We start from the raw sequence: 26,055 nt of genomic DNA, 5'->3' as shown, positions 1-26,055 counted from the left end.
GCATAAGAGTGCTTACTTGCTCTCTTATATTCTGGATAGATTTTAATGTAATCTTAAAAGCAATAGAAACACATAATGGAAGCTTGTTTCATTCACATTTGTACAAAACACATAATGGAAGTTCATGGTACATATAATAAAATTTTTCAGGAAGTGCTACCATTTTTATTTTTGTATGTGTGGTGGCTTCAGGTTTTTCTTCTTTTAAGCATTTCCTAAACTCAATATTTTTAAATGGTTAGTCCTAAGTTGTGATACTTTGTATTAGCAAGAAACGTCAAATTAAAATTCATATTTGTTAACCTAAATCTAGGCCTTTCCTACCATTAAGATTATGGTTGCAGTTGCCAATTGTAAATAGAGAAATTTATTAGTATTTTAGTATTCTGTTACTGAAATTGTTATGCTTTGTCCCTAAGTGGGAAAATAAGCTGAAATAAATTGTTGAGAACTTCAGCTGCATTAAAAAGATATCATTATGTTTCAGAAGTAACTGAAACATGTTTCAGTCATAATTGCAGTTTGGTAATTCTGGTTAAAATGTTAAGCAAATTCAAAAGTGAGTCTTCATGTGTTGCATGATAGTTCAAATTTTTGTTTTGAGGGTATTCCCTTATTTTTTCATATCTGCATTCCTTCTTTGTCATGATTATTTCTCTTGCCTTCCCTCACATGGCTTATTTTTCATATGTTTTTTACATTCATTAGTCAAAATAGGACTGTTACAAAACTTTTGTAGATCTGAGAAAGTGTGGATTTTTTTCTTCTGTTTATAGAAGAGGTGGAGGGGGAGAGAAAAAAGGAATGTGAAGATAAGGAAGGAGAAGAGGCCCACAAAGAAGAGGAGATACAAATAGAGAAAAGTATGTAATGTTAAAACCATTGTGTTTCACTGTGTTGTATGTTTTAGAAGCACAAAATCATTAGGTTTGGAAGGGACTTGTGATGATTATCTAGTCCAATGCCCCTGTTAAAAACCAGGTCAATTAGAAAGCAGTTCGCCCAGAACTATGTCCTGACAGGTTTTGAGTATTTCCACAAATTTCCTGTGTTCTGATCCCAGTGTTTGACCACCCTCACAGTAAAAAAGTTTTTAAATGTTTGAGTGGAAATTCTTGTATTTCAGTTTGCATCCATTTCTCTTGTCCTGTCTCTGCTACTCACTAAGAGTCTTGCTCTGGTTATTCTCCACCTGTCTGGTAGTTCACACACAATAAAATCTCCCCTAGTGGCCTTCTCCAATTGAACAATTCCAGCTCTCCTATCTCAAAAACATCTTGGTGGTTCTACACTGCACTCTCTACAGTATGCTCACATATTTTTTTGTATTTAGAAACCCAGAACTGGACAAAAGACTCAAGCTTCAGGCTCACATTCCCTGGTTAGAGGGGAACCTCTAACCTCCCTCAGCCTGCTGTCAGTACTCATTCTCAGGCAGCCAAGAATGTTGTTGGCCTTCTTTGTCAACAGGGCACATTGCTGGCCCATGATCAACTTCATGTACATGGAGACCACCAGGGCCTTTTCTGAAAAGGGGTTTTCCAGCCAGTGAATTCCCAACCTGTACTAATTGCTATCCAAGTGTAGCACTTGGGCATCTCCTTTTCTTAAACTTCATGAGGTTCTTGCTTGCCCATTTCTCCAGTTTGTCAGTGTGACTGAATGGCAGCATAACTACTTAGGAGTGTACAAATCACTCCTTCCAGTTTTCTATCACCTGCAAGTGGCTGCAGATATCTTCTTACCCCATTTTCTAGGTCATGAATGAAGATGGTGGTGTTGGTACCAGTGGCATCTGCTAGTGTGCCTTACTGAGCTCCAGCTGGACTGTGTTCCAATAATCATGGCTCCTGGAGCCCAATAGTTGAGCCAGTAAAATTATCTGGGCCATATATCAAGAATTTGAAGATGGTTTGGGTGTCAGAAGCATTATTAAAGAGGCCCTCCTCTCATCCACCAAGCTAGGTAGCAGGCTATCAGGCTGATGGTGCCTGATTTCCCCTTTGATAAATCCATTCAATTCCCCATCATCTCCTTCTTGATAGGCCTTGAGATGATTTCTATCTAGATTTACTTGTTCCATCATGTTCCCAGGGATTTAAGTAAAGCTGATAATCCTGTAGTTCCCTGGGTCCTTGTTATGTAAATCTGAAGATTTTTTAAAAGCAGCTGTCCCTCTTTGTCCTCAAGAACCTTCTGGACACAGTGCCAGGAGCTGGAGGAGTGACTGAGGTCTCTTCGGTTCTTTTGTGCTTCATCATTGTAAAAGTCCTTTTTAATAACAATCTAGGTCTGTTTTGAGCCTGTTCTTTTGTTTGTTTTTTTACTTTCCATCTTAACCAAGAAGTGGAAGAAAAAGTTTGAATGGTTTTTCAATCACGTGTTGGAGGTACAAGTTAAAACTTCATGGCAAGTAAATACAGTTAATTGCTGGCATAGTTAAATGAGATGTAGTTTTATTTGGCTGGAATTCTGAGAAGAGGATTCCTGTTTCAGAAGAAGGTTTTCTTTTATTTCTCAGAAGCCATGTTTCATTACAGGATGGTGCTGATAGGGGCAGGATGAACTGGAGGGAGGCTCTGGAGAGAGGACTGGTGGTAGTAGAACCATTTTGCATTTGGGGCAGTGACTGGGTGAATCACAAAGCAGAACTCACTGACAGGGCAGTAATGTACAGATACCAGAAGGACTGGTTTTGTACTTTGATGTCATCAAGCATGTTCTTCCAAAGGCATTCCTACTGGTTTACCATGCAAAAGCTTAAACTGAGAACAACTTCATGGTAATTATGGCATTCTGAAGATACCTGTTTTTTCAGGAGTTCCTCATGAGCAGTTTTCTCTAATTGTTCCAGATGAAGCATCAAAGAGAAAGCGTTCCAAATCTGAGGACATGGACAATGTTCATTCTAAACATCGTCGGTACATGGGAGAAGATTATGAAGCAGAACTCCAAGTCAAAATTACAGCCAGAAAGGATGTTGACCTAAAATTACAAAAGGTAAAATAGAGGTGCAGAGCAAAGTACATAAAAACATGCCTGTCACTTGTGTTACATCTTTGAATTAGCAGTCCTTCTGCACACACTCTGTGTCCTCCAACATTTTCTCTTTTTTGTGGTTGAACATTGGATGTTATTCGAATAACAAAGGTGCTTAATTCATATAAAGTTCTACATAGCCCTTCTTTTAAGAAGAGACCAAATACCATTTGAAGACTATGCTGCAGGAGTTATATTTGAAATGTATAAAATACTTGAAGTCTCATGTGACTCTAGATGTAAAATGTTAGTAAAGGTTGTATTTCACCATGATGAGTTATATGTGATGCACTTTATTCTGTGCCTAGCTTTTAAAACAAGGCAGTCTCCAAAGCAGAGTGTAATCCACCTGGCATTTTGCAGATTTTTGTAGAGTTAATAGCCTGATTGCACTATTGCTGTATAAGGAACCTGTGGTCATGAAGAAAAGAAAATTGTGCTGTTCTTCTGTTAGTTCATTAGCTAGCATGTGTTGTAACTTCATTAATTTAGGATGGCAAAAACTGAACCACATTAGTGGCTTATTTAGTTTTATTTCCTATGAAAACTTTTTAGAGTGCAGTAGGTATAGATGGGAGAAGAACATTAAATAATAACTTCTGTCAAGTAAACTTTGTGAAAACCAGTCTTCTTACGTTTTTAGCTTCTGCAAGGAAGGCAACACTGAATTTTTGCTAGGAGAAAATATATCTCAGAAAAATTTTTTGTTGAATGTTTTAAGTTTCTGTTCTTTGAATGCCAATGTCCCTCTCAAAAATAGAAAAGTAAGAAGAACAACTAAGCACTGCACTTTAAAAGAATACCTTCTGTTGTTAAGGTTCTTTTTATATATAGTAAGATTTTATACCCTTCTTATACTGCAAGGAAATTAATTTGTTGAATTAATTGAAAACCATTTGTATTTTCCAAAATGATGTCAAAACTTATCTGTGCAACCACATGCTTATTGCTGACTGTAGATTTATTTGATTGACAGGGTACAACAGTTGTCATTGTTCTGTTTATAGCAAGATATTTATTAAGAGTTGAGAATATTTTTATAGGTAGTCCCCCAAAGTCTGGGATTGCATTGTTGTATTTTTTATATAACAATTTTGCAGATTATCCAGAGACTGTTAGAAGAAAAACTTACCGCTTTACAGTGTGCGGTATTTGACAAGACTCTGGCAGACTTGAAAACCCGAATGGAGAAAGTAGAATGCAACAAGAGGCATAAAACTGTGCTTACTGAAATGCAGGTGAGTGTTTGTGTTCAGCTCCATACTAAGGTCAAATCCAAAAATAAGTTCCTCATGTTTAGTAGTAAGGTTCCTAGAGTTGCCAGTAGGGAAACCATTGTGACTCTGCAAGGGGAGGAGGTGGTGGGGGGAGCAGCAAATACTAATGTTCCTTTTGAGTTGTGAAACTATTTTCCTGCTCAGAAGGAGGGAAGCAACCAGTTAATCATACAGAAACTCCAAAGGGTATCTTCCATGTGGCAAACCGATTCATTAGCTGTTAGTAGATTACTTTTCCACTCTTCTGTTCCATTTAGGCATTTTCAAAAAAATTCCAAGTATGAAAATATCTAAGGTCTTTATGAAGCTGGAAAGTTGCTTAAAAATGGGAACATGCAGAAAGGAGAGGACAGTAGCGCTGGACTTGGAACATCCTACATCACATGTTTCCCCAGAGTGCAAATAGTTGATGTTCTAGCAAGGAGGCAAATAGCTAGTGTTGAATGCAGTATGCTTTCCTGCATTATTTATAGAAAATATGTGCATAGTGGTGACATGAAGAACATCACAAAAAAGAATTTTGAACTGACAGGACAATTAAAAGCTTATCTCATTACAAATTCAAGCAATAAGGCCATTTTACTTTTTTATGAAAAGAAACATGGAGTTTGCCAGATCACTTCCCACTATACAACTCTTGTTGCCAAAGACAATTTATGTTGACTTCTTAAGTGCTTTCTAAGATGCTTTCAATATACTTGTTCACCAGTGTCTTTCGCCATCAGCTAAAGTGTCAAAGGAATAACATCATATAAGGCTTTCATGTATGTAGTTTTGTGTGAATATGCCAGATGGATTCAGTTTGTAGAGTTGTGAATAGGAAGGAAAATAATTAAACCTTTCTCTAAGATACCTTGACTGTGATGCATACGTTTGTCTTTCTGCTATAATATAGTTGAAAATAACATAGTTGTACTGGATTTCAAGGAAGAATTATTTCCCTGATATGAAAATAGCATTTGGTTTAACTATGTCTTAGTTATATATCTTTCAGTTTATAAAATTTCTTTGATGGTTCTTGGGGATTTATGGTTTTGTTTGTTTTCGCCTTCTTCCTGTTTAGGCTAAAATTGCAAGATTGACAAAGCGCGTTGGAGCAGCCAAGGAGGACTTGAAGAAGAGACAGGAAGTAAGAACTAGATTTGTTGGGGTCTGGGGGTTTTTTCTGAGTTAGCCTAAACCTTGTGTTGGAAAACAAAGAAAATTTATATGCAGAAAGATGTGACTTGTTTATTCAATGATATTAACAATTGGGTTTGTCAGGTTTAGTTAAAGAAATCTTAACATCTGTTATGTAATTCTGAATTATACAGAACCTTCTTTAGCTGTTTTTAGTGTGAAAACGCCTTAAGCTGTATATAACTGAATCAAATTTCCTTCAGTATGAAGAGTACCATGTAAATAAAAGTGCATCCCACTACTGTGATTGTGAGAGATGAGAGAGGGAAGAAGACAGGATATAGGAGAGGGAGGCAGTAGGACCAAGGAGATTTTGTGTAGTTGTAAATTATGTCAAATTCTCCTGCAGTGTTGACTTCAGAAAATGAATCACTCGCACAGCAGTGAATGGATATGAAATAGAATGAAAATATAAGTTTGCAAGCTGCCTTAGAGTTGTTCTGTTATGGCCTCTCTCTCTCTCTCATTCTGTGTAGAATGTGGCAAATGCACCTGTATCTCCAGGGAAAGCAGCACCCGACCCTGCAAATGTAAACAATGCCACGTATCGGTAAGCAAAGCACATCATGGGACTGTGTTAAAATGCACAATAGGACACTTCAGATACTCTCTGTACTTCCTTTTTTTAATTCAAGTGTTTTCTCCTTTTCCCTCATTGCTCTTCACTTGTAAAATTTGATTTGCTTTTACAGAAGTCTTAAATTAACAGAATTGAACCCATTCTTGGTTAAATCTAGACGGTATTTAGCATCAGTTTCAGTGTTTAAAAAATTACAGATAATAGTGGAAGTTTAATTTCAAGAACAGGAAAATTCTTATGGTGCAAGGACTTGAAAATTTATAAATAATTCCATACTTCTTTTTATTTGGGAAATAGCCAAAGTTAATTTGCCTGAGAAGCAAAAGTGAGTTTTGAAAAAATAAATCTCAAAGAAGAGAACAGCTGTAAAATTAGGGATTTTTTCACCATTGTACTGTTCATAAATATACCTTATGTGGCTTTTTGAGAAATGCTAACTCCAACTTTGTTCCTTAGAAATGCTGGCACAGTAAGGCAGATGCTGGAGTCAAAGAGGAATGTAGGAGAGAGCACACCAGCAACTTTTCAAGCCCCTGCGAATCCAGGTAAGAAACTCCCTATGGACTATAAACACACTTCTTAAAAGTTCTGTTGCTTTCCATTAAAGAAGTAACTAACCAAACAGAGCAAAACTGATTTTACTCCTTTTTTCTGACCTAAAAAAAAATCATTATTTTTAGTTGTCTAGTGCATTCCCTGTTTATATTTGTTTAGTATGCTTACCAGGTATGGAAAAAAAGGTGTTGATTTGGCCAAGCAGAACTTGTGGTAAATTAGATCCTTCAGTAGACTGCATGCTGGGTATGGCAGCAAAATTGGCTGTCAAAAACTGAGATGTGTCTCAGGCCCTTTTTTGTACTTGGTCATAATAGGATGCTGATGATACCCTTCTCTCTACTTAATGACTATAGAAATTGAATTGGAAACTAAACAGCAATTATAAAGCACATTTCTTAAAGGAGTCATGTTGAAAAATGGAATTTCTAGATTAAAATTTTATAGGGAATATAGACTCAAACTCACCATTAATTTATTCATTATAGTTTGCGGTCCTTGGTTGTAAAAATAGTTTAATATCAAATGCTGAATCTTTCCCACAGGATTATCTTACAGTTTGTATGTACTGGCTTTCAGTAGCATGTTTTGCTCCTGATCTTTAGAATTAATCCTGAAATTTTGTGACACAAAAGTCAGTATCTTCTCTGACACATTAATACTTGGTTTTGGTAGAATCTTCTGGATACAAGGTTCTACCTATACAAGACAAGCTAGTCATAGCTGAAATAGTTTTTCTTTTCTTGTGTTTTGTGGAGCACCAGTTGCTCTGCTATTTCTATAATGGGTGCTTAAAATGCTGTATTTTATGTTTTCAGCAGCTAAATGTTGGAGCTTTCTTCTAGCCTGTGTCATAATTCTTTATATATCTTTTTTCCTGATATTTCTTATAAACAGAAAATCAGTATTGACTGTGTCTTTAACCAGGCCATTGAACATGAGAGTGTACAACAGAAAAATGTACCTATAGCCTTTATTTGCAAAAAGAAGTAATTATACACCACTTTTTTCATAGAATCATAGAAGTACTTGGGTTGGAAGGGACCTTTAAAGATCATCTAGTCCACCCTTCCCACCATAGGTCAGGCCATTTTTCACACCATCAAGTTGCTCAAAGCCCTGTCCAGCCTGACGCTGAGCACTTAAAATGCTAGGGCGTTCCCAGTCACTGTGGACAGCCAGTTCCAGTGACTCACTGCCCTCATCATAAATTGCTTCCATTTGTTGTGTTGCAGTGAAACTTCCCACTTGATTCAAATGCTTAATTTTTTTATTTATTTTTTATGTGTAGTGCCTGCTTCCAGTCTTGCTGCTTCTCCAGCAGTTGTCAGTGGACATCCTAAGCTTCAGACTCCAGTGTCCTCCACCAGCTCTTTGACAACAGCAGTGCTTCCCACAGCTAACACGGCTACAGTTGTAGGCACTAACACAGTGCCCACTGGCAGCACTCAGTCAGTGTCTGTCTCATTGCAGTCTTTGCCTGTAATCCTGCATGTACCTGTGGCAGTGTCATCCCAGACTCAGCTTCTGCAAGGCCACACAGGGACTTTGGTCTCTAACCAGCCCTCAGGCAACGTTGAATTCATATCTGTACAAAACTCGTCTACAGTTGGTAGCCTTACCAAAACGACAGTGTCTTTGGCATCAACTAACACAACTAAACCAAATAACATCCCACTTGTGCCCAGTCCTGGTATTCTAAGGAACTCTACAGCCAGTGCTGGGTCAGTAGGCACAACGTTGGCAGTACAGGCTGTTCCTACTTCACATCCTGTTGCCCAGACCACAAGGACTTCTTTGCCCACAGTGGGTACTCCAGGACTTTATAATGCGACTGCCAGTCGAGCGCCCCTACAAATGAAGCTTCCTCTTCCTGCATTTAATAGTACAGCTCCTACTGAACCACCCACCATTGCAGCACCCAAGACTGGTAAGTTATGCTTGAATGTTGGCACTGGCAGAGGAGGATAGTGGTCACGGGGAAACATAAAACTGCACTCTGTGGGAAATTGTTTCTTAATGTGTTTTATAGAGATAGTTCTTCTAGGTTGCATTTCTGTTGAAATTTTCAAGATCAAAATAATCTCTATGACAGATCTGTTTCAGACATTGTTGAAAGTAAACTTCTCTTGAAGTCAGCAGTGTGGCTTTGTAAGCTTTGTTTTATTTAGAGTTTGATTTATATAATTCCTAGTGTGAAGTAAGAAACTCCTGTCATTAAGAACTTGGTATTTAATTTTAACACAGCCTCTCAGAATAATATGAACTACCTTTCTAAGTAAAGGCATACTGAAAGGAAAGTATAATTGTAACTTAATTTTAACAACACTTAAAAGAAAACAAATTGGTAGAAAAAAGCAATTGAATATGAACCTAGTTCCAAAGGCGTGCATTTACAGTATTTAAATAAAGGCTCTAAAGACAATAAATGTTCAAATAACAATAATTAGCTTAATTATTTTTAAATACTTTTTCTCAGTCTTTGGTCCTGCCCTGATGGTTGTCTGCACTTCTGATTTTACATACCTTAATTTTTGTTTATAATAGGTGGGATTTTGGATTTTTTTTTAATAGGTGGGATTTCAGGGTTTATAAGTGTTGGAGTTATAGCCTCATTGGCACAATATAAGCTAGAAGGATCTCAAGCAAAACTTGACATCAGAACTAGTTGCATTTCATTTTCCTGTATCTAAGTTACTTATGCTAAAATACGTGCTCTGTAGAGTTAGACATTTATGTTTTATATTGACTCCTAGCTCTAAAGCAAAAAGAAGTGATTTAAGACAACATAAAAAGGGTTGTGCTGATGAGATACAGTGAAAAAAGGGAGGACCTATGTGTCCAAAGAATGTCTCATTTTATGCAGTTTCCATAGATTTACTCTGTACCCTAGTAGTTTTCTCACCAGAACTGAAATGCTGATTTAGGCCAGCACTGTTGCTGATGAGCTCTAATTAAAATAAGAAGGAATGAGAACTGAATTTGAATTTATATATTTGCATCAAATATTAAAGCAGCTTTTTAAATTGCTAGTTTAATGTTGGCTGAGCTACTAAAGATACTCAGTCTCCCTGCCTCAGTTATATATTTTGCAGTCTCTTTAAGCATCCTTTTTTCAGTCAGATCATTTTTTGTACAGAAATATTTAACAATTCTATTAATTTTTAGTTGAATAGCTTATCAATATGCATACAGGGGGAGGAGAGATTGGAGTTATACTTTGTGCTCAGGCAAGGAAATTGCTCATAAAATGTTTTTAATATACTGTCAAACTTACAAGGAAAGGAACACATCAAACAAACTTGAATACTTATAATGAAAACTGGGGCTAAATGTAAAATATGTCACATATTGAATGTTTAGTGTCAAACAGTTTTGAATATTGCCTTCAAATATGGCTAGTGGGTAGCAATAAGTAGTACTGAGTAGATACTGCAAATGAACAATTTTTTGACCCCTCAGAAAACCAGACAAGCAGGCCACCAACAGATACTTCGTCAAACAAGCGACCTGCTGAGGGAACAACACAGGTAGGCTGTTGATTGTTTCTGTATAAAATTCTAAAGTTACAATCCACAGGAGATTATTGATTATAATTGAACAATTTTAGTTTCTTTTGTGCCATCCTTTCTAGTTCCTCTCAGTTTATATTATTCTTCTTTTGATTCACTGTTACTTACAGCATGAGCTTCTGATAATTTTTTCAGAAGTGTTCTGATGGGATTTCTGTAGGTAGACGAGTTAGTAAATCAGGAGCAGACTAAAAGTTGTCTGCTAAAACAGAGCTAGCATACAAAGAAAAGACTGCCCAATCTTTGTCTGAATGGCTTGAACTTATATAGATACAAATATTTTATAAATTATCGCACTGCTCTCATTCCTACACTAATCCAGAAGTTAAAATTGGAATTTTAATGTTTGATTGCCATATATCATGGGAGGAAAAAAAAGGAAAAGAAACCTTCTTCAGGAATAGCTACTTCATAAAGGATAGCTTACAATACTTCTGGATTTTTTGTCTAAAATTTGTTGGACTTGCTTTGAACTTTAAAGTTTGAAATTAAGCTATTTAAATTTCTTCATAAATAATTTTCTTTCTGTGTATAGATGTTTCAAAAAGCACCTCATACTTAACTCTTCCTATTAATTAGAAGTCATGTTATTAAGAGGAATAAAATTAATTTCTTCTAGACAGCATTTCCAAATTCATTAGTGTCTCAAGGTACAGTTAATCTAAATTGTATTTCAAAGCAAGAAGAAAATATACTGGACAATATTCTGGTTTTCACCTGCTGAAAGTAGTCTGGCAAAAGTAGTCAGTATTTTAGAGTATAAACTATGCCTCACTCTTATCTTTCAATTAAGATAAAGAAAGGTTGTTTGGAACTTCATTTTTCAAAGATACCTGTGGATTATAGCTATTCAAAACCCTTGTCAGTAATTGATACGTAGGAAATCCCGTACCATAATGGATGACAGTAGTACAGTTTTAAGGTTTAATTTTCAGTATAAGATGCATATTTTGGAATTTTTCTTCAGTTAGAGCCTGAAACCTGGAAAAAATATGGAAAAACGGATTGTGTATGACAATGGTATTTAGCAGTGGAAGATGAGCTGGAAGGAGGGAAATAAGACATAGGATGTTTTCTGGTTTTCAGTCTTCTGTTGTGTAGTGTATGTTCTAGGTTTGCTTTCTGTGAAATCAGTTAAAGCTTGTGTAATGCCATGGTTAAAAAAGAAGAACCTAATGCATTTTAATTGGCTAGTGAGGTATGGAATTGACATGCCGTTCATTTGAAGAACCCAGTTAATGCCACCTGCTTTTTGTTAGGTAAAATCCAAAATATTATGTATTACTCCACACTTCGCAGCTCTCAGATCATAAAGTAGTTCGCTGTGTGCCGTATACCTGTGGCATATTTGATGGTACAACTTTGATCAATTGTTTCGAAAAGCAGTTGAAACAGGAAGAGACTCCATCAGAAAATAAAGAAGCAGTAGAAGCAGCACAGACGAATTTTAACTTCCCTGAGGATGTTCTCTTTGGCTTGGAGGAAGAGGAAGAGGATGCTAAGAGCATCAAAAACACCCACAAGCAGACTGGCTGGGCAGCTAACCTATTAAAACAGTGGCTGGCCAAAAATGGCAAGGATCCTAGCTTTGAATTGGTCCCAGTAAGTGAACTCAATGATATCTTAAGAGAGTTTTATTACACAATAAGAAATCACGATGGAAATACCTACAGTGTGGCAAGCTACAAGTCAATGCGCGCTGGCTTAAACCGGCATCTCAAAATGCCCCCTTACAATCGTCAGATTTGCTTAATGAAGGACAAAGAGTTTGCCAGTGCAAACATGGTGTTTGTGAGCGTGCTGAAGATGCTGCGCATGCAGGGGAAGGATGAGACTCACCACCATCCTCCTATAGCTGCCGAGGACTTGCGTAAGATTAAGCAATCTGGTGTGCTGGGCTTGCACAGTCCCCTGGCACTCGTCAACAAGGTGTGGTTTGATTTGCAGTTGCATTTTGCCAAGCGAGGGAGGGAAATTCTGAGAGATCTGGCTCCAGATGCATTTGTGGTTGAGATGGACAAGAATGGGCGTCGATACGCTATGTTTAGATATCCTGGCAAAGGCAAAAATGGAGAAGATCCTCATAAAATGGGTAAAATGTATGATATGCCTGGGGACCCAAACTGTCCTGTATTTTCCTTGGAACTTTATTTGTCCAAGTTGCCTCCAGAGCCCCCTGCCTTTTACCTGCACCCTCTAAAGCTAACGTCAGAGCAAATGCAAGAACAGCCTGTGTGGTACAAAAGAGAACCAATGGGTGTGAACTACCTGGGTACCATGATGCCCAGGATAAGTGTGGCAGCCAGGCTCTCTCAGCGGTACACCAATCATTCTCTCCGAACTACCACCATCCAGCTACTCTGTGAAGCAGGACTGGGGCCTAGGGAAATAATGGCAGTGACAGGCCATCGCTCCGAGTCTGCTATTAGGCACTACTGGGGATCTGCAGAGGTTCGCTACAGGGCCTGGTCAGATATAATGGAAAACAATGCCCCCAGTTATCGATATAGCAAGATCCCAAATGAAGCGAGAAAAGAATCAGTATCTGGTGCATCCACCTCCTCTGTAAAACATACTGTTCTAGAACAAAACAAAATTTTATTCCCTACAAAATCTGTGGTGCCACCTGGCACTAGCTCTATGGCTTTAGTCCCTGAGGGACGCCCAGCTCTGAATTACAAAAGCCCAGTCCTGTTGAACCGCAGTTCATCCAAGGTGTTTCTTCCCAAGAGCGTGACCAGTGGGAACCTAACTGCTGGTCCCCTTCAAGGCTGTTGTAGCAAACCTGTCTTTATAAAGCGTGTGATAAAACAAGAACCTATGACTTGATGCTTCTGTAATAGAACTGATTCCAGATGAATTGCTAAAATGGAAAAATTATCAGATTTGGTTTTTTATTTGGTCTATGAAGGAAATTCCTTATGGTCTAATTCAGCAAGAGGTATCCTGTTCACACTCAAGATGTCAGTTACGGAGGAGAAATTTAAAGTGTGGAGGGCTTGGAGTTTGTATGACTTTTTGTGGCAGCTGGGACTCTTCCAAGTGGCTGAGCAGAGTTATTTAAAAAACATTAAAGGGAGAAATTGATTTCCACTTAGCTGAAGATATGCCTTCTTCACTAAGAGTGTGGCTTTTATATTTTGTGAAGAGTGTTATTTATCGTACTATTTTGTGACTGCTGGCACTAATGTAGCATCTTACAAATCAAATACTTGATTACTGAAGAGCACCAAGAAAGAAGCTGAATGAAATAGACACAGATGCACTACAAATATATACATACGCATGAAAACACCTGGAATTGCTTAACCACTGTCACCCTCTGTTCAAATTCTTATCAGACCTACCAGAGGACTGTGCCTTTGTTTCCTTTTTTTTTGAAAACTTCTAAATTGATTTTCTCTGTGAGCTGCAGATTTGCATTGCAGGTCTTTCCTATTTAATATTTTTGGCTTAAGATTTCAGTCATTCTGTTCTCTAAGGGCATTATTGATATGTGTAGTATTAAAATTGGGATCTCTTTGGTTGTGCATGAAATGGGGAAAACATTCTCAAAAGAGCTGAAAACAATTTCTTGCTTAAATGCCAGGTAATTAGTGTTTGTGTTGTCTCTGTGCCTAACTTGTGAGAGAGTTTTTTTATTTTTTTGTATTTCCTCTCACCAACCCCCTTTGTTACATGTCACATCATCTTTGCACTCTAGTCTTTGCCAGTATATATAATTCACAGGAAGGACATCTTGTTCTTCCTCACTGAACCCCGTCCAAATATTTTTGGTTTTAATGTCTTCAGGTCAGTAAACTGGTCCTGTCATTATCTTTTCTGTAGATTTTCACAAGTTAGAAATTCTCAGCATAGTGGAAAAGTCGCAGCTGAAAGGACAAATTGACCATGGTATACTCTTAATTCTGTGGAGAACTTCCTTGCTGGAATAGGCTTTCAAATTTTGAATGAGATTTATCACTCTGTTATAGTGTATAGTCAATATAGACACTGCTATAGTCTGTACAGAGGACTTGATGCCTGAATGTTGGAGTTTTTATCTTGGCTGATAATATTTACTTTTGTGACCTTGTTTCCATTATTCATACTTACTGCATCAATTTTCCAAATTGTAAACACAGTGCTCCATTTTCTAATGGATAGTGATAACAGTTAAAAGGTTTTAAAAGTTCTTTAGTGATTTTAAACTCATCTATGGTTGAGATAGTTGATCAGATGTAATTGTTAATACAGAAATTACTTCTACACAGTCCTGCTTCCTTAGTAGGAGTGTTAATTCATGACATAAATGACTAGAGGAAAGAAAGCATGGGTCATTTTGTCAAGCCTAAAGTAAATCAATTAGAGATGGTCAAGAAACTGATCCTTTCTAATGGCAAGAAGAAAAAGTGAAAAAACAAAGGGCAAACGGTTCTCAAAATATAGGAGAACTGTGCAGTAACTTCTTCTAGGATGTTTTAGGGTAACACAGATTTCGAAATTTTAGAGATTCATGGAATTAATAACTCGGCAAAACTGGCAAAATTAATCTCTAAATTGAATCTAAACTTCCACCAGGATGGGTGTGTATTACTGTCCTCTCCCAGAAAAATGTTACCATCTTTGTCTCAGGTAGTTGCTTCTTCCAGTATATTGGCACTGAACATTTATCCTCCAGGAACAAGAAAAGTATATTGCCAGATGATTCTGTGTTCCCTCTTGCTGCATACTCTGGTCATACTGACCACATACCCTGCTCTGGTTCTTACTGCATCTGGATAACTTAGTGCAACAGCAAATTGCTGATGGCTTCATTCTCCAACACAAATCTAGTTGGTGACTAAAATGGAAAAAGGGACTCTCTAGGCCAGTATTGGCATGTCTCTCATTCTTTTTGATTATCATTTGGCTTCTAACTTGACTTCCGTTCTGTTGGCTTATAATTGGGTATTTTTGGATTCTCATTTGTTAAGTTCTTGTTCTGTTGGCACCAATGATACAGTGTCCTCTTACTACCTTCTGGGTTTTTGTATGGGAGATTTTTTTATTTTTTGTTTTTTAATAAGTATTCCTCATTTGGGCTGGAAGTATTATTGCTTCACAAGACCTGGCATCATTATTTACTAAGCTTTCTGGTAAACTTTGATTTCTAATTAGTAGAACATCTTTCTAACTTTCCAGAACTGAAAAAATCTTTCTCCTCTTTCCTCTCCCACCTAAAGTGTTAAATAAATCTTTCTTACATGTGTTTTATTTCTAGGAAAAATGAACCAAATGCATCTTCTATAGCTTTTGTGAAGTCAATTTTGGCTGTGAGTACAGTGATACAGGGAGCAGGGAGTCAAGTTTCAAGTCAGTGCTGTTCATGGCAGTACAGGTTATGCTGTGTGAACATAATAAATTATATCAAAATGGACATTATTGTACTCCTCAGTTGCAGTATCAGCAGAGAACCTCAGAATAGCAGGGTAACAAGTTTTGGGTCTTTTTCCGTTATTTTTCTGCTATAAGTGAACCTGTCAGGTTAAATATAGTTTGTTGTCTAAATTTAGATTTATACTTTGGCTGCAAATTTAATGCAAAATCACCAATCATCATTTAAAATTAATTTAAAAAATCCAAATATAAGAAATATTCTTTGAAAGAAGTTTGTCTTCTATGTTTCTTGAGTTTTCTAGTTAGATTTTCTCCTAAAATAAGATAGTCTCATTTCAGTTGCAAAAAAATCCCTAAAAAGCAAAACCAACCAAAAACCCCCAACCAAAAAAATCCCAACAAATTAAAAAAACACCAAAAACCCAAACAACAACAAACCCCCAGTGCTTAGTCTAAGTCAACTAAATTAATCGTGACTCCTATGTTGTTGATTAAATTCCATTTTCTTTGATGGAGATGACCCTGAAAACAATGAAGAATAACTGGTTCCTTATATAATGCTTCCATAAATTTAGTTTTGCATCTCATTGTCATAATTCCGCTTTGGTACTAGTGTTGTGAATACAGGACTTGTTTTCCTTGTGCTTTCCTGTTAAGTTTGGAAATCTCAGCTGTTACTTTAAGGGGTACTCGAATTACTTCTTGTTTATATGAAGTTGGCATGGTATCTTAAAGTATGTTAAAATTTCTTTGCTTATATGCACCTTCTCTGTACCATGTGAAGTGCTCCACTGTGCAGTGTTGAATACCTGAAGGCATTGGAAGGATGCTTTGAAATGGAATTTGTTCTTGGGTTTGTTGTGGTTTTAGTCTAGTACCTCTGGTTATCCTGAACTGAACAGCTTCTCAGTCGTTGCTAAAGTTTTCCATATACAGCTTGGATGTATGATTTTGCTGTGTGACTGTTTTCTTCTTTTCAGCCTTTCTCTCTGCTTCTTGCTCCAAAAGGAGTGGCTGCAGGGATGTGGAAGGGGACACCTTACTACTTGTATTAGTCTTTCATCTTCAGCTTTTTCCTGTGTACACAGAAGTTTAAGGGTTGTTATTTGGTCCCAGTCATTTTATCCGTGGCCATTCCAGTGCCTCGGGTCCTTGAGTTGCATTTCTGAAGACATGACAAGCATTTTTACTGCATTGGGACAAATGTTATTGTTATAGAGACAGAGGCATTTTTAATTATATAGCAAATCTTTAGAATGGTTTAAAAGTATTTTAGTACAAATCCAGGTTATAGATACAGGATTTATATATATTATATATAATATATAAATATAGCTATGGTATACTGAGAGAATCTATGAAAGCAGTTTTATTACACTGTAACATGAAGTAACAGTGAACAAATCTTAACAGCATTGAAAATGTCTGGCATAAGTCAATCTTCAAGAATTGTTTGAATTACATTTATTAAAACACCAGGTCAGGTAAAGAGTCTTTTTTTCCTGTTCCTACTTCATGTGCAATTTATTTTCTTAAGGAGTAAACCTGTTTTTTAGTCTAAATTTCATCTGTGCGTTTCACTTTACAGCTACTGTTAGTTTATTAAATAAAAGTCCACCAGTGTCCTACCCGTTTCCCATTGTTTCTGACACACCTTGATTTCTTTGGTTGAGCTACAGTTTAATTTAAGCTATCTTGCTGACTATTGGAAATTCATCCATAAAACATTAATAAAGTATATTTATAACTCCTATCACATTACTCTGCAATGTGTAACAAACTTTGTGAGTGTCTCTTAGGAAATAATGTGAACAAAGTGATATGTCAGCGTACAGTTTATGAGCAGCTATTAATTCTATGTTGTTGAAGCGTTATTGATGAATATGTTTCCTTGCATTTCATGGTTTTATCACTCAAAATAAACATATACAGTTATATATGTCAAATGGGCTGCTTGACTTTTGTCTCTGACCATGGGGTTATGTTCGGGCTTTTTAAAATGCCACTAGCTCTCATCTGTGAGGTGGAACCTTTGCCTGAGAATAATTAGAAAACTAAATTACAAAGTTGTTAGCAGGACATCATGTAGCTGAATTGGATGGCTGTTTTAAGGGGCACAGTTAAAGTGAATCCATTCTCATGTGACTTTTAAAATGATTGTCTTTCCCTGTGACTGTGTTACTTATATTACCCCTAACTACTGAGAGCAGTTTTTAATGAGTAAATATACTTGTGTATTCTAGGCTCAGATTTCTCATTTGAGGCCAGAAAATTTGGGAGAGATATTAAAACAATCTCACTGATTATGCCATTACTCCAGGCATGGATAATAGCTTTTAAAAGCTGCAGAAAACTAATCTGAAAAGAATTATAAATATATTCACTGTTCAATAAGATGGCCAATATCTGCTCTTTGCACCAAAGAAATGAGAAGGGTATATAATACATAGGGGTTAATATAACTGGTTATTCATTTTTTCCACACTTGTATTGTTCTTGTTTGGTAGGAAGTTAGCACAGTACCAGTAAAGGGTAAGGGGAATGGAGCAATTGTGTGAATGCAACACATAAAGTGTCTGTTAAAAGTATTTTTGAGTATTACACAAATATGCGACCACACTATCAAAACATGTATTGCAGCACTATGAAATTTTGTTTGTGTAAACTTTGATCTTGGTAAACTGCTTCCTTTATTACATTATCATTCTCTTTTTGTCTTGGTAAGAGATGACAAATATGTTTGGTACCTGGTTGAGTAGATTATCACGACATCTTTGAAAGGCTGGAATAATTACTTCAATTTTGTGGGAGTTACTGCATTGGAAAAAATAACGGTTGAGGAGTGATAAATTTGACACTGAAACAGTCTGTGGCTGAAATATGCTCAAAAATGTATGAAAAAATAATTTTCACAACTGCTTAAACTGTGCTTGAAGTCTCTAATTTTGTATGCAGATGACTCAAAACGAAATATTAACCTTATAATTATGCATACAAACACAGTATTGCCACCCTCTCTACATGCATTCCGTTCCCAAGACATATTTTAACATCACTCCCCATAATTTAAGATTGATTTTGCTATTATATAACGCCTTGGTGCGTCATGTATTATTGTGGTGGTGTGATGCTTCATTAATTGTCTGGTTTGCAACCTCCAGATTTTTTTCTAGTTTGTTACAGTAGAAGCTATTAATAAAATTGTCTGCACTGTGTCAGTGTGCCACACATACTCTTCAGAATTTCGATCTTTACTACCCTGAAACTGTTTTTTTTACTTTGCAATGTATTTTTTTGTTTTTGCATTTTTTCCCGTTAATTTTTCACTCTTACATACTGAAATGTTCCTTTATGAAAAGCAGGTGGCATTACAATCAATAACCTTGTTTATCTCTTTGTGATGAACTGAACTGTGGCGTTATATAATACCAAAACTTTTAAAATTGTGTATATCATATGTGAATAGAGAAGTGCATATTCAGAACTTTCTTCAAAATTCCAAGTTGTAGCTTTTGGTTTTTCATTTGGTACAATACATATGCATGTTGTTGAGCTGTTCCATTTGAGCTTTAGAGGTTTCTTTCCCAGTTTTCTACAGTAGTTTGCCATTGGCCCATATGTGCTGTGGTGTTGTAACTTTTTCTGTGGTAATTTTCACAGTTGCAGTTATGGTGGGAGATAACTTCTTTTCTCAATATCATGCCTACCAATATGTGCTTTGGTCCTTAAATTGTCTCCTTCCTTACCTGTGTTTTCCTTGTAGTATCAGAATTAAAAAAAATCACGGGGATGGCTGTCTGTAAAAAAGTTTTCTCTTTCTTTTCAAAATTGCAAATAAATCAACCTAATTTGCAGCAGTAATGATTTGAAAAAGTTGCTGGATAGCAAAGCTAAGGTAATATTCTTTCTCCTACTCCATTGTATTTTACGACACTGTAGAATGCTCTCTGCAAGTAGAAAAACACATATAATGGTACTAGGCTGTCTGAATGTCCCTGCTTTTCTAGAGGCAGGTGAGGGAACTGCTTCAAGAATCACTTGAATGCCAGAGACAGCCCTTCATTTATTGCAAGGCTGATGCCTCTCTGATTTCCCTTTATTAATATATTGTTTTCTAGTGTGTGGATTAATTATTTGATATTGCAGTTGATGACATATGGGATATTATGACAGTCTTCCAATAGCAGGAAAAAAGTTCCTAATTATAAAACATTTGCATTGGTTTTATTCCAAATCTTAATTGTAACGTCAAGTTCAGGTGACCCTGTATTTATCCATTTTTGACAAGTTCCATGATTTTTATTACCGCTAAGAACCTCTTTTCTGTTGTACTTACTGTTTAGATTTCTTTAATATCCATATGATATCCACTGGTTTTAGAAAGTCAATGTATAATTACTTTCTTTCTCAAGGAAACAGTATCATTGCTGCTTTTTTCTGGCAATTATCCCCACAAGTATATCTTATTTGTCAGTCCATCACTTTCTCAGTACTTTCTTCCATTCTTAAAAAGACTTTAGTGGCTGGGATTGGAAGAAAGCAGTTATGTTGTCTATGCATACATAGTAGAAAATGCATGAAATTGTGAGCATAGGTAATTTTTACTGATTCTCTTTAGAAAACCCTGAATTGGAGTGTAATTACTAAAAATGAATAGAGATTTTATGTAATCAAATAAATTAAAGTTTTGTTTCTAGTAGTTTTCATGGTCAAGAAAATCTGAAAATGTTAGTTTTAAGCAAAAGTTTTACAGTTAGTAGAACACTTAGAAGTACCAATTTCTAATATGAAGTAGGAAAAAGGCACAAATTTGAGTAGTTGCATTCATTTAATGCATACTTTTCATTGTTTTCACTTCCATATGCACTATAAAGCAGTTTCCACGTAACTGATAAAGAGAAATTTAGAAGAGGTTATAATGTCTTATTTCAGGACTTGACAGGTTTCAGTCAGATACTTAAAAGAGAAGAATGTTTACACTTTCAGTTTTACCCTTTTTTTTAAGATCTTTCAGTTGCTGCTTTCACAAGTTCTGTGCTTGCCATTAAAATACTTTTCCTTCACACATTCCAAGTTGATGCTTGCCTGGGGCATCTGACACACAAACAGATCATTTCATGTGGGTAATTGCAATAGGTGTGGACATGACTTTGCAGACTAAAGCAGCTGGGGCAGAGGGCCTGCAATTTGACAAGGTTTTCTTTAAAGAACACATTGTTCCAAACAGATCAAGGCTGTAAGTGCAAAGGGCCTTCTCCTCTGTGGGCTGTTTCAGGGAAATTACACAACACTGGGAATATTGAAGAAACTTTGCAGTACACTTGCCCCATCTTTCCGTGTTTGTGGTGGTGCAGGCTCAGTTGCTACATGGCTTGTTATTTTCTTTTCCCCTACTACCTTTCTTCTTCCTCCTGCTTCCTTTTTTCACCTTCGTTTCTGCTCTTAGTTGTACCTTGCAGTCTTCTCCCCCCCACTTCACCTTGTGTTTTGCCTTTCATCTCCAAGCTGTTACATGTGTTGTCTTGGTCTGGAGCTACGTTCCATTTCAGTATGAAATGTTCAGTTGCAGGACACATTGCTCTTATGCAAAACATTTTAATTGCAATTTGAAGTGCACCTACCAGCTGAAGACTAAATATGTGGCCATTTTAAAACTGGGAAGTCAAGAAAAGATGAAGTCTTGTATTTTTCTTACTTTCTTCCTAAATTTTTTTTACATACGTATTTAAATCTCTGGCATTTCAGAGTGGGATTTATTAGGTTGAATTTTTAATTCCATTTTTAATTCACTTTTCTCATTCCACTGTTGTATGTTAAGACTGTTACACTGCTGACAGCCATATGAAAGGAGAGATATTTAAACTAAGGCAGCTCAGATACAGTTGTGATTAACTGGATGGTTCAGTCCAGGATGTTGCTACTTCCAGGCTATACAAGCTTTGTTCACCTGCTGAGATAACACAGGTCCAAAGTGGCAATGTAAATGACAGTATTTTGGAGGATTTCTACTTACTTGGAATTTAAAGGCACATACATTAAGATACGTGAGCTGTAAAAGTATGGAAAAGGGGATTTGGTAGTTTATAGTTCTTTTGAATCTCAATGTAAACTTTTTTTGCTAGATTACTAGAAATTGCCCAGAGGCTGTGTTAAACAATCAGTTTTAAGTGCAGCTTCTATTTGGTCTGGAGACAGGTGCACTGGTTCTGACAAAGGATTGACAGGTTGGCTGTGGGGTTGTGATTTTGTTCACTTTTGTTGGGTTTGTTTGGTTTTGTGTTTATTTGTAACTGTGACATTTTAAATATATACAGATCAATTTATGATGCTGTGGTTGTTTTGTTTCTGTTTCAGTTTATTTGTATTCTAAGGTGTGTGAATCCTTTGTTACTAAGACTTGCTAGGCAGTATGTAAACCAAACCATCAGGCAAATGTTTGAGGTTCTCGTTAATGGTTTTCATTATTTCACTGATGTGGCTGCACTGATAGGTGTTAAGATGGCATCATCTGTTCTTCTGCTGAGATCAGCTGAAGCAGTTTCATGTTGTTGGCTTCCTGTGTTTGGAGATAGCTAAAAAGTGATAGCAGACCACAATGCTTTGACTAGACTTTTCTGCTTTACCAGTTTCTACCCAAATGCTTGCTGAAATCTAATATTAGGAGCTGAAAGACTTGTTCTCTTGTTTCAGTTTTTGACACATATGGAAGTGTTGTTCATATATGACTGAAAGTCCAGTGCCAGGCTTCCTCTTGACTTCATCAGGGCTGCAAGCATTCTGAAGTTGTCTTCTAATTTTGCCCAGAGCAGCACATCTGAATCTCCATTTCTTATGTCTAACATGGCAATCTTGTCCAAAGAATCCCATTCCCTCCTTTTTATGGAAGAAAAGAGCAGTTGTTTCTCTGTAGTTTTTCCTCAGACATAGTTCTGTTGTAAACTGGAGTTGCCACAAGTCCTTGTACTATAAAAAATTTCCCTGAGAGAATTTCAGGGTGAAATAGTCACGATACTAAAAAAGGGTGGTTTTATTTTCTTGTTTGGTTGGGCACAGGGTTTTCTGAAAACTATTATTTGCATTTCACAGAGAGGATGCCCTGTGGTTAAATTTGTAGCTCTTAACCATTCTGGTGGTGTCAGTACTCCAGAAACATCTGGATAAGGTGATAAAGTTGCTCTCTGAGATCATGGAGATGCTTAATTTCACCATGGGGAAGTAGTGTGGACCAGTCCTCTAACACCAGATTGCCAGTTCTTCCTGGATTTCCTTTTCATTCTCAAATGAAATCTTGAATTTGAGATATCTTCAAGTATCTGAAAACTGTCAGCATGATGGGTTATAGAAATGGATGCTCCTTCTACTCCTTATGAGTGTAGGTGGATGCTGCAAATAGTCAAAATGGTGACCTTTATGGCAGGCATAATGAGCAGTCTGTTTTGTTTGGGGATTCCCTGCCTACACCTTGCTCCTCTAGGTAGGAAACACAATGTTCAGCCTTTTTGGTTTTCCAAGTTTCCTTAAGATTTTCCCTAAATTTCATTTGGGGGAAATGCATGGTTGGTGAAGTAGGGGAATCTGGCTGGGGAGGTCATGGTGTGCTGTGTGTCGAGTACAGCATCTGCTGGGGGTAGCTGGAATGTGTGTCTCAGAACCAGGACTGGGGGTGTTCCACAGAGCTCTGCTCAAAGGCTGCCCTGCAGATCTGCAGCTTCTGGGGTGGGCTGCAGAAAGAGCCTGACTGCTTCTGCATAGCTCCTGTTGAGGAGATTGCTGTCCAGGGTCATTTAATAAAAACCTTGAATAGTGGGGCTGGCCAAGAGAAGGTCTTTCTTCCTGAGATTTGCACATATGAGACCTTGTTGGCTGAGTTGATTTAATAAGTCTGTTTAACTAAGGCTTATTCAGGATTTTGGCCTTCCAGACATTTCAAAATAAAGAAATGCATGCTGTGACACTTGCTGACTTGGAAATTCAAAGAACTTTCTCACTGGCACAGTCAAGTAGGGCTTCAAAACAGTTAGCTGTCATACAGAGTATTTTTCTAAGGATTTTGATTTCCTTGCAGAGGAAGAATTGAAAGGAAATTACTTCATACTAATGTATTTTTTAGTGGGAAGAACTTAATAGCTTGATATTCAGTTTTCTTCTTTCTGTAGTTCCTTTTAAATCTCCCTCTCCATTTATCAATCTGCTTTCTCCTGGCAGAGAGAACCATGGTTCCAAATACACATTGGTGGCTGGGAAGATCATCCAGTTGGAATGAAATTCCTCTTGACTTTATGCTAATCAATTTATCATTGATTATTTTAATGTGCCTTTTTCTTAAGCTTCAAGTTAAATCAGCTTATCATACTAAGAAACCTGAAGCTAGAAAGTATTTTAAATAGCAACCACTCAACAGAAGAATTCTGTGGTTAATAACTGAAATATGTTTCTCTATGTATTGGAAAGATGAATCCCTGTAGAGATCTCTTATATCACCTGTGAATATAAGTAGTTAGATATTTTGTACTTAAATTTGGTATTGTATTTTATTAGCAGAATTTCATCAGTGGCAGCATCAGCGGCAGCATCAGCTTTAAGACAAAAAGAAATCAGGTTGTAATAATGGATAATAAAGAGAAATGTCACGCACTCCAAATTCACTGACTGATAATTCAAGCAGCTTCTCCTTGCATTTAGTAATCATAAGATGCCTCTTTTTGCCTCTCCTCAGAGCCTTGTCTGTGTGAGGATTGCCTTTAGGACTTCCTTAAATGCCTAGTTTTTTCCAAATGAAAGGTCATAGAGCAGATAATCTTAATGCTTAGGCTTTGTGCATCTGTCACCATCTGACTGCACAGAAAAATCTCTAATATTCCTAGGGTGTATCATGTCAGCATTTGTACAGACCATGTGGGTCTGATACCTTATATTTTTTCCCATGTTAATTGCTCAGAGATACTTGATAATTATGGTGCTTTTGTAACTCCTTGTCTGTCCTAAGGAAACTTGTTTACTCTAATCCATAAATGTGTAGCAGTTCAGTCCAAGAATAAGAGATAATCTCTCCACAGAACAGCAATAAAAAGAAAAATCGTCAACTACTTTTTGTAGCAAGTTTAAGGAAGTAGAAATTCATATAATCATGATTGTTTTCTAGAAAGTGTCTTTAAAATCACAGAAATATGTAAGACCTCCCCCATATTTTTCTCATCACCTAAGGGAAAATGTTAGGGATCTCTACAGTCTGACCAGCCATGGGACAGCAGTTGATCTACAAGATAAATCTTGTTTGGTGGTCTTCTAGGGTTTTTTGTTAAAACATATAACCTGGGCAATAGCTTAAAAGATCCCTTTATGCTCTCTAAAGGGAAGATTAAAAATAGATTTGTGTGTAGAATAATAAATGCTAAAATTTTTCATAATGGGTGAGAATACAGTAATGAAATTACTGAATACAATTGGAGTTTTCTGATGGTTTTTGATGTGTTTTGTAAGCATACAAGTTCCAGTGTAGTTTTCCCTTTTTCTTAATACGAAGTCAGTGTCTTCATAAGTACAGCGGCAAAGCTGTCTCAAGATAAGTAATGCATTGTCCTGATGACTGCTCTGTCAGAAAGTTATGCAGAGGAAAGGACAGGTTACAACCAGATTAAAATGTTAGGAGTCATAGTTGAAATATACTTTATACCAGCAAATTGTTATGCATTTACCTGTAAAACAGCAACGTGCTACTATTCATCAGGGGTTTTTACTCCTTACAAAGCTGAAAATACTTTATTACTTGTTTCTGCAATACAGTCATTTGGTTATGGCCCATTTTTCAAGTCCTGGGATATTCGTCTGAAATTACCTTCTCTTGATAATTTCAGCAGTTCCTTTCTAATAAGTATCAATTCTGAGACCTCTCCTGAATGTTCAATGTGTCCCTTTTCCACCTGTGTTCCCTGGATCTGCTTTTGCAAAACAAAGGAGTTTTGTCTTTCAGAGCGGGAAGTTCACAGGAAGTGAATCAGGAGGTGTCATTGATCTTACACTGGATGAAGAGGATGACAGCTGCTCTCAAGGTAGGTGAAAAATACTTTCCTAGCTGCAGGGATAGTTGAGCTACAAGTGTTATTTCATCCTTTGAATGGCAGAAAGGAATCAACTTCTGTTTCTGCTTAGGGTATTCTTTTCTTTGGTGTTTCAGTTAGATAGGACTCCTCTTAAAAAAATTATGTTAGATATTAAAGAAAAGGAATTTTGCTTAAAGTCTTAAAGATTTTTACTATTCCTTTATTTTAAGCATTAGGGCTATCTGTGCATAAGTACCTCAGGCTTGGGGAGTAATTTGAGATGTTTGAGTTTTTGATGAACTTTTCAAAAGCTCTTCTAGATGTATTTATTTTTTCTTTTTACTGGTTATAATTAAAGGGCTTTTAATTCTACAGTTGATATTTAGGCATTAGAGTATTACAGCTTGTAATCTTTTGTTTAACTAACACTTTATGTGCAAGAGTTTAAAGACCAA

The 26,055-nt window shown here is 36.7% G+C and overlaps 1 protein-coding gene across 12 annotated transcripts in view; it reads left to right on the top strand.

Annotated features, from left to right (window-relative positions):
• The window catches only part of ATF7IP (activating transcription factor 7 interacting protein), an 82,587-nt gene that overhangs the window by 41,129 nt on the left and 15,403 nt on the right, over positions 1 to 26,055 (top strand). For 8 of the 12 annotated variants that reach the window (XM_054631614.2, XM_054631607.2, XM_054631613.2 and 5 more), the window contains 10 exons: positions 777 to 863; positions 2,855 to 3,000; positions 4,140 to 4,277; positions 5,380 to 5,445; positions 5,972 to 6,045; positions 6,532 to 6,620; positions 7,922 to 8,560; positions 10,093 to 10,160; positions 11,586 to 11,804; positions 25,531 to 25,609. In XM_054631614.2, the coding sequence (XP_054487589.2) occupies positions 777 to 863; positions 2,855 to 3,000; positions 4,140 to 4,277; positions 5,380 to 5,445; positions 5,972 to 6,045; positions 6,532 to 6,620; positions 7,922 to 8,560; positions 10,093 to 10,160; positions 11,586 to 11,804; positions 25,531 to 25,609 (1,605 nt within the window). The remainder of the gene's footprint in view (positions 1 to 776; positions 864 to 2,854; positions 3,001 to 4,139; positions 4,278 to 5,379; positions 5,446 to 5,971; positions 6,046 to 6,531; positions 6,621 to 7,921; positions 8,561 to 10,092; positions 10,161 to 11,585; positions 11,805 to 25,530; positions 25,610 to 26,055) is intronic. The other 4 variants (XM_054631618.2, XM_054631617.2, XM_054631615.2 and 1 more) reach the window with 3 other exon arrangements.

The sequence above is a fragment of the Agelaius phoeniceus genome, chromosome 5 (genome assembly GCF_051311805.1).
Source record: "Agelaius phoeniceus isolate bAgePho1 chromosome 5, bAgePho1.hap1, whole genome shotgun sequence".
In the NCBI taxonomy this organism is placed as follows: Eukaryota; Metazoa; Chordata; class Aves; order Passeriformes; family Icteridae; genus Agelaius; species Agelaius phoeniceus.
The sequence above is the reverse complement of the archived record's forward strand: the minus strand, read 5'-3'. Positions and strand labels throughout refer to the sequence as shown.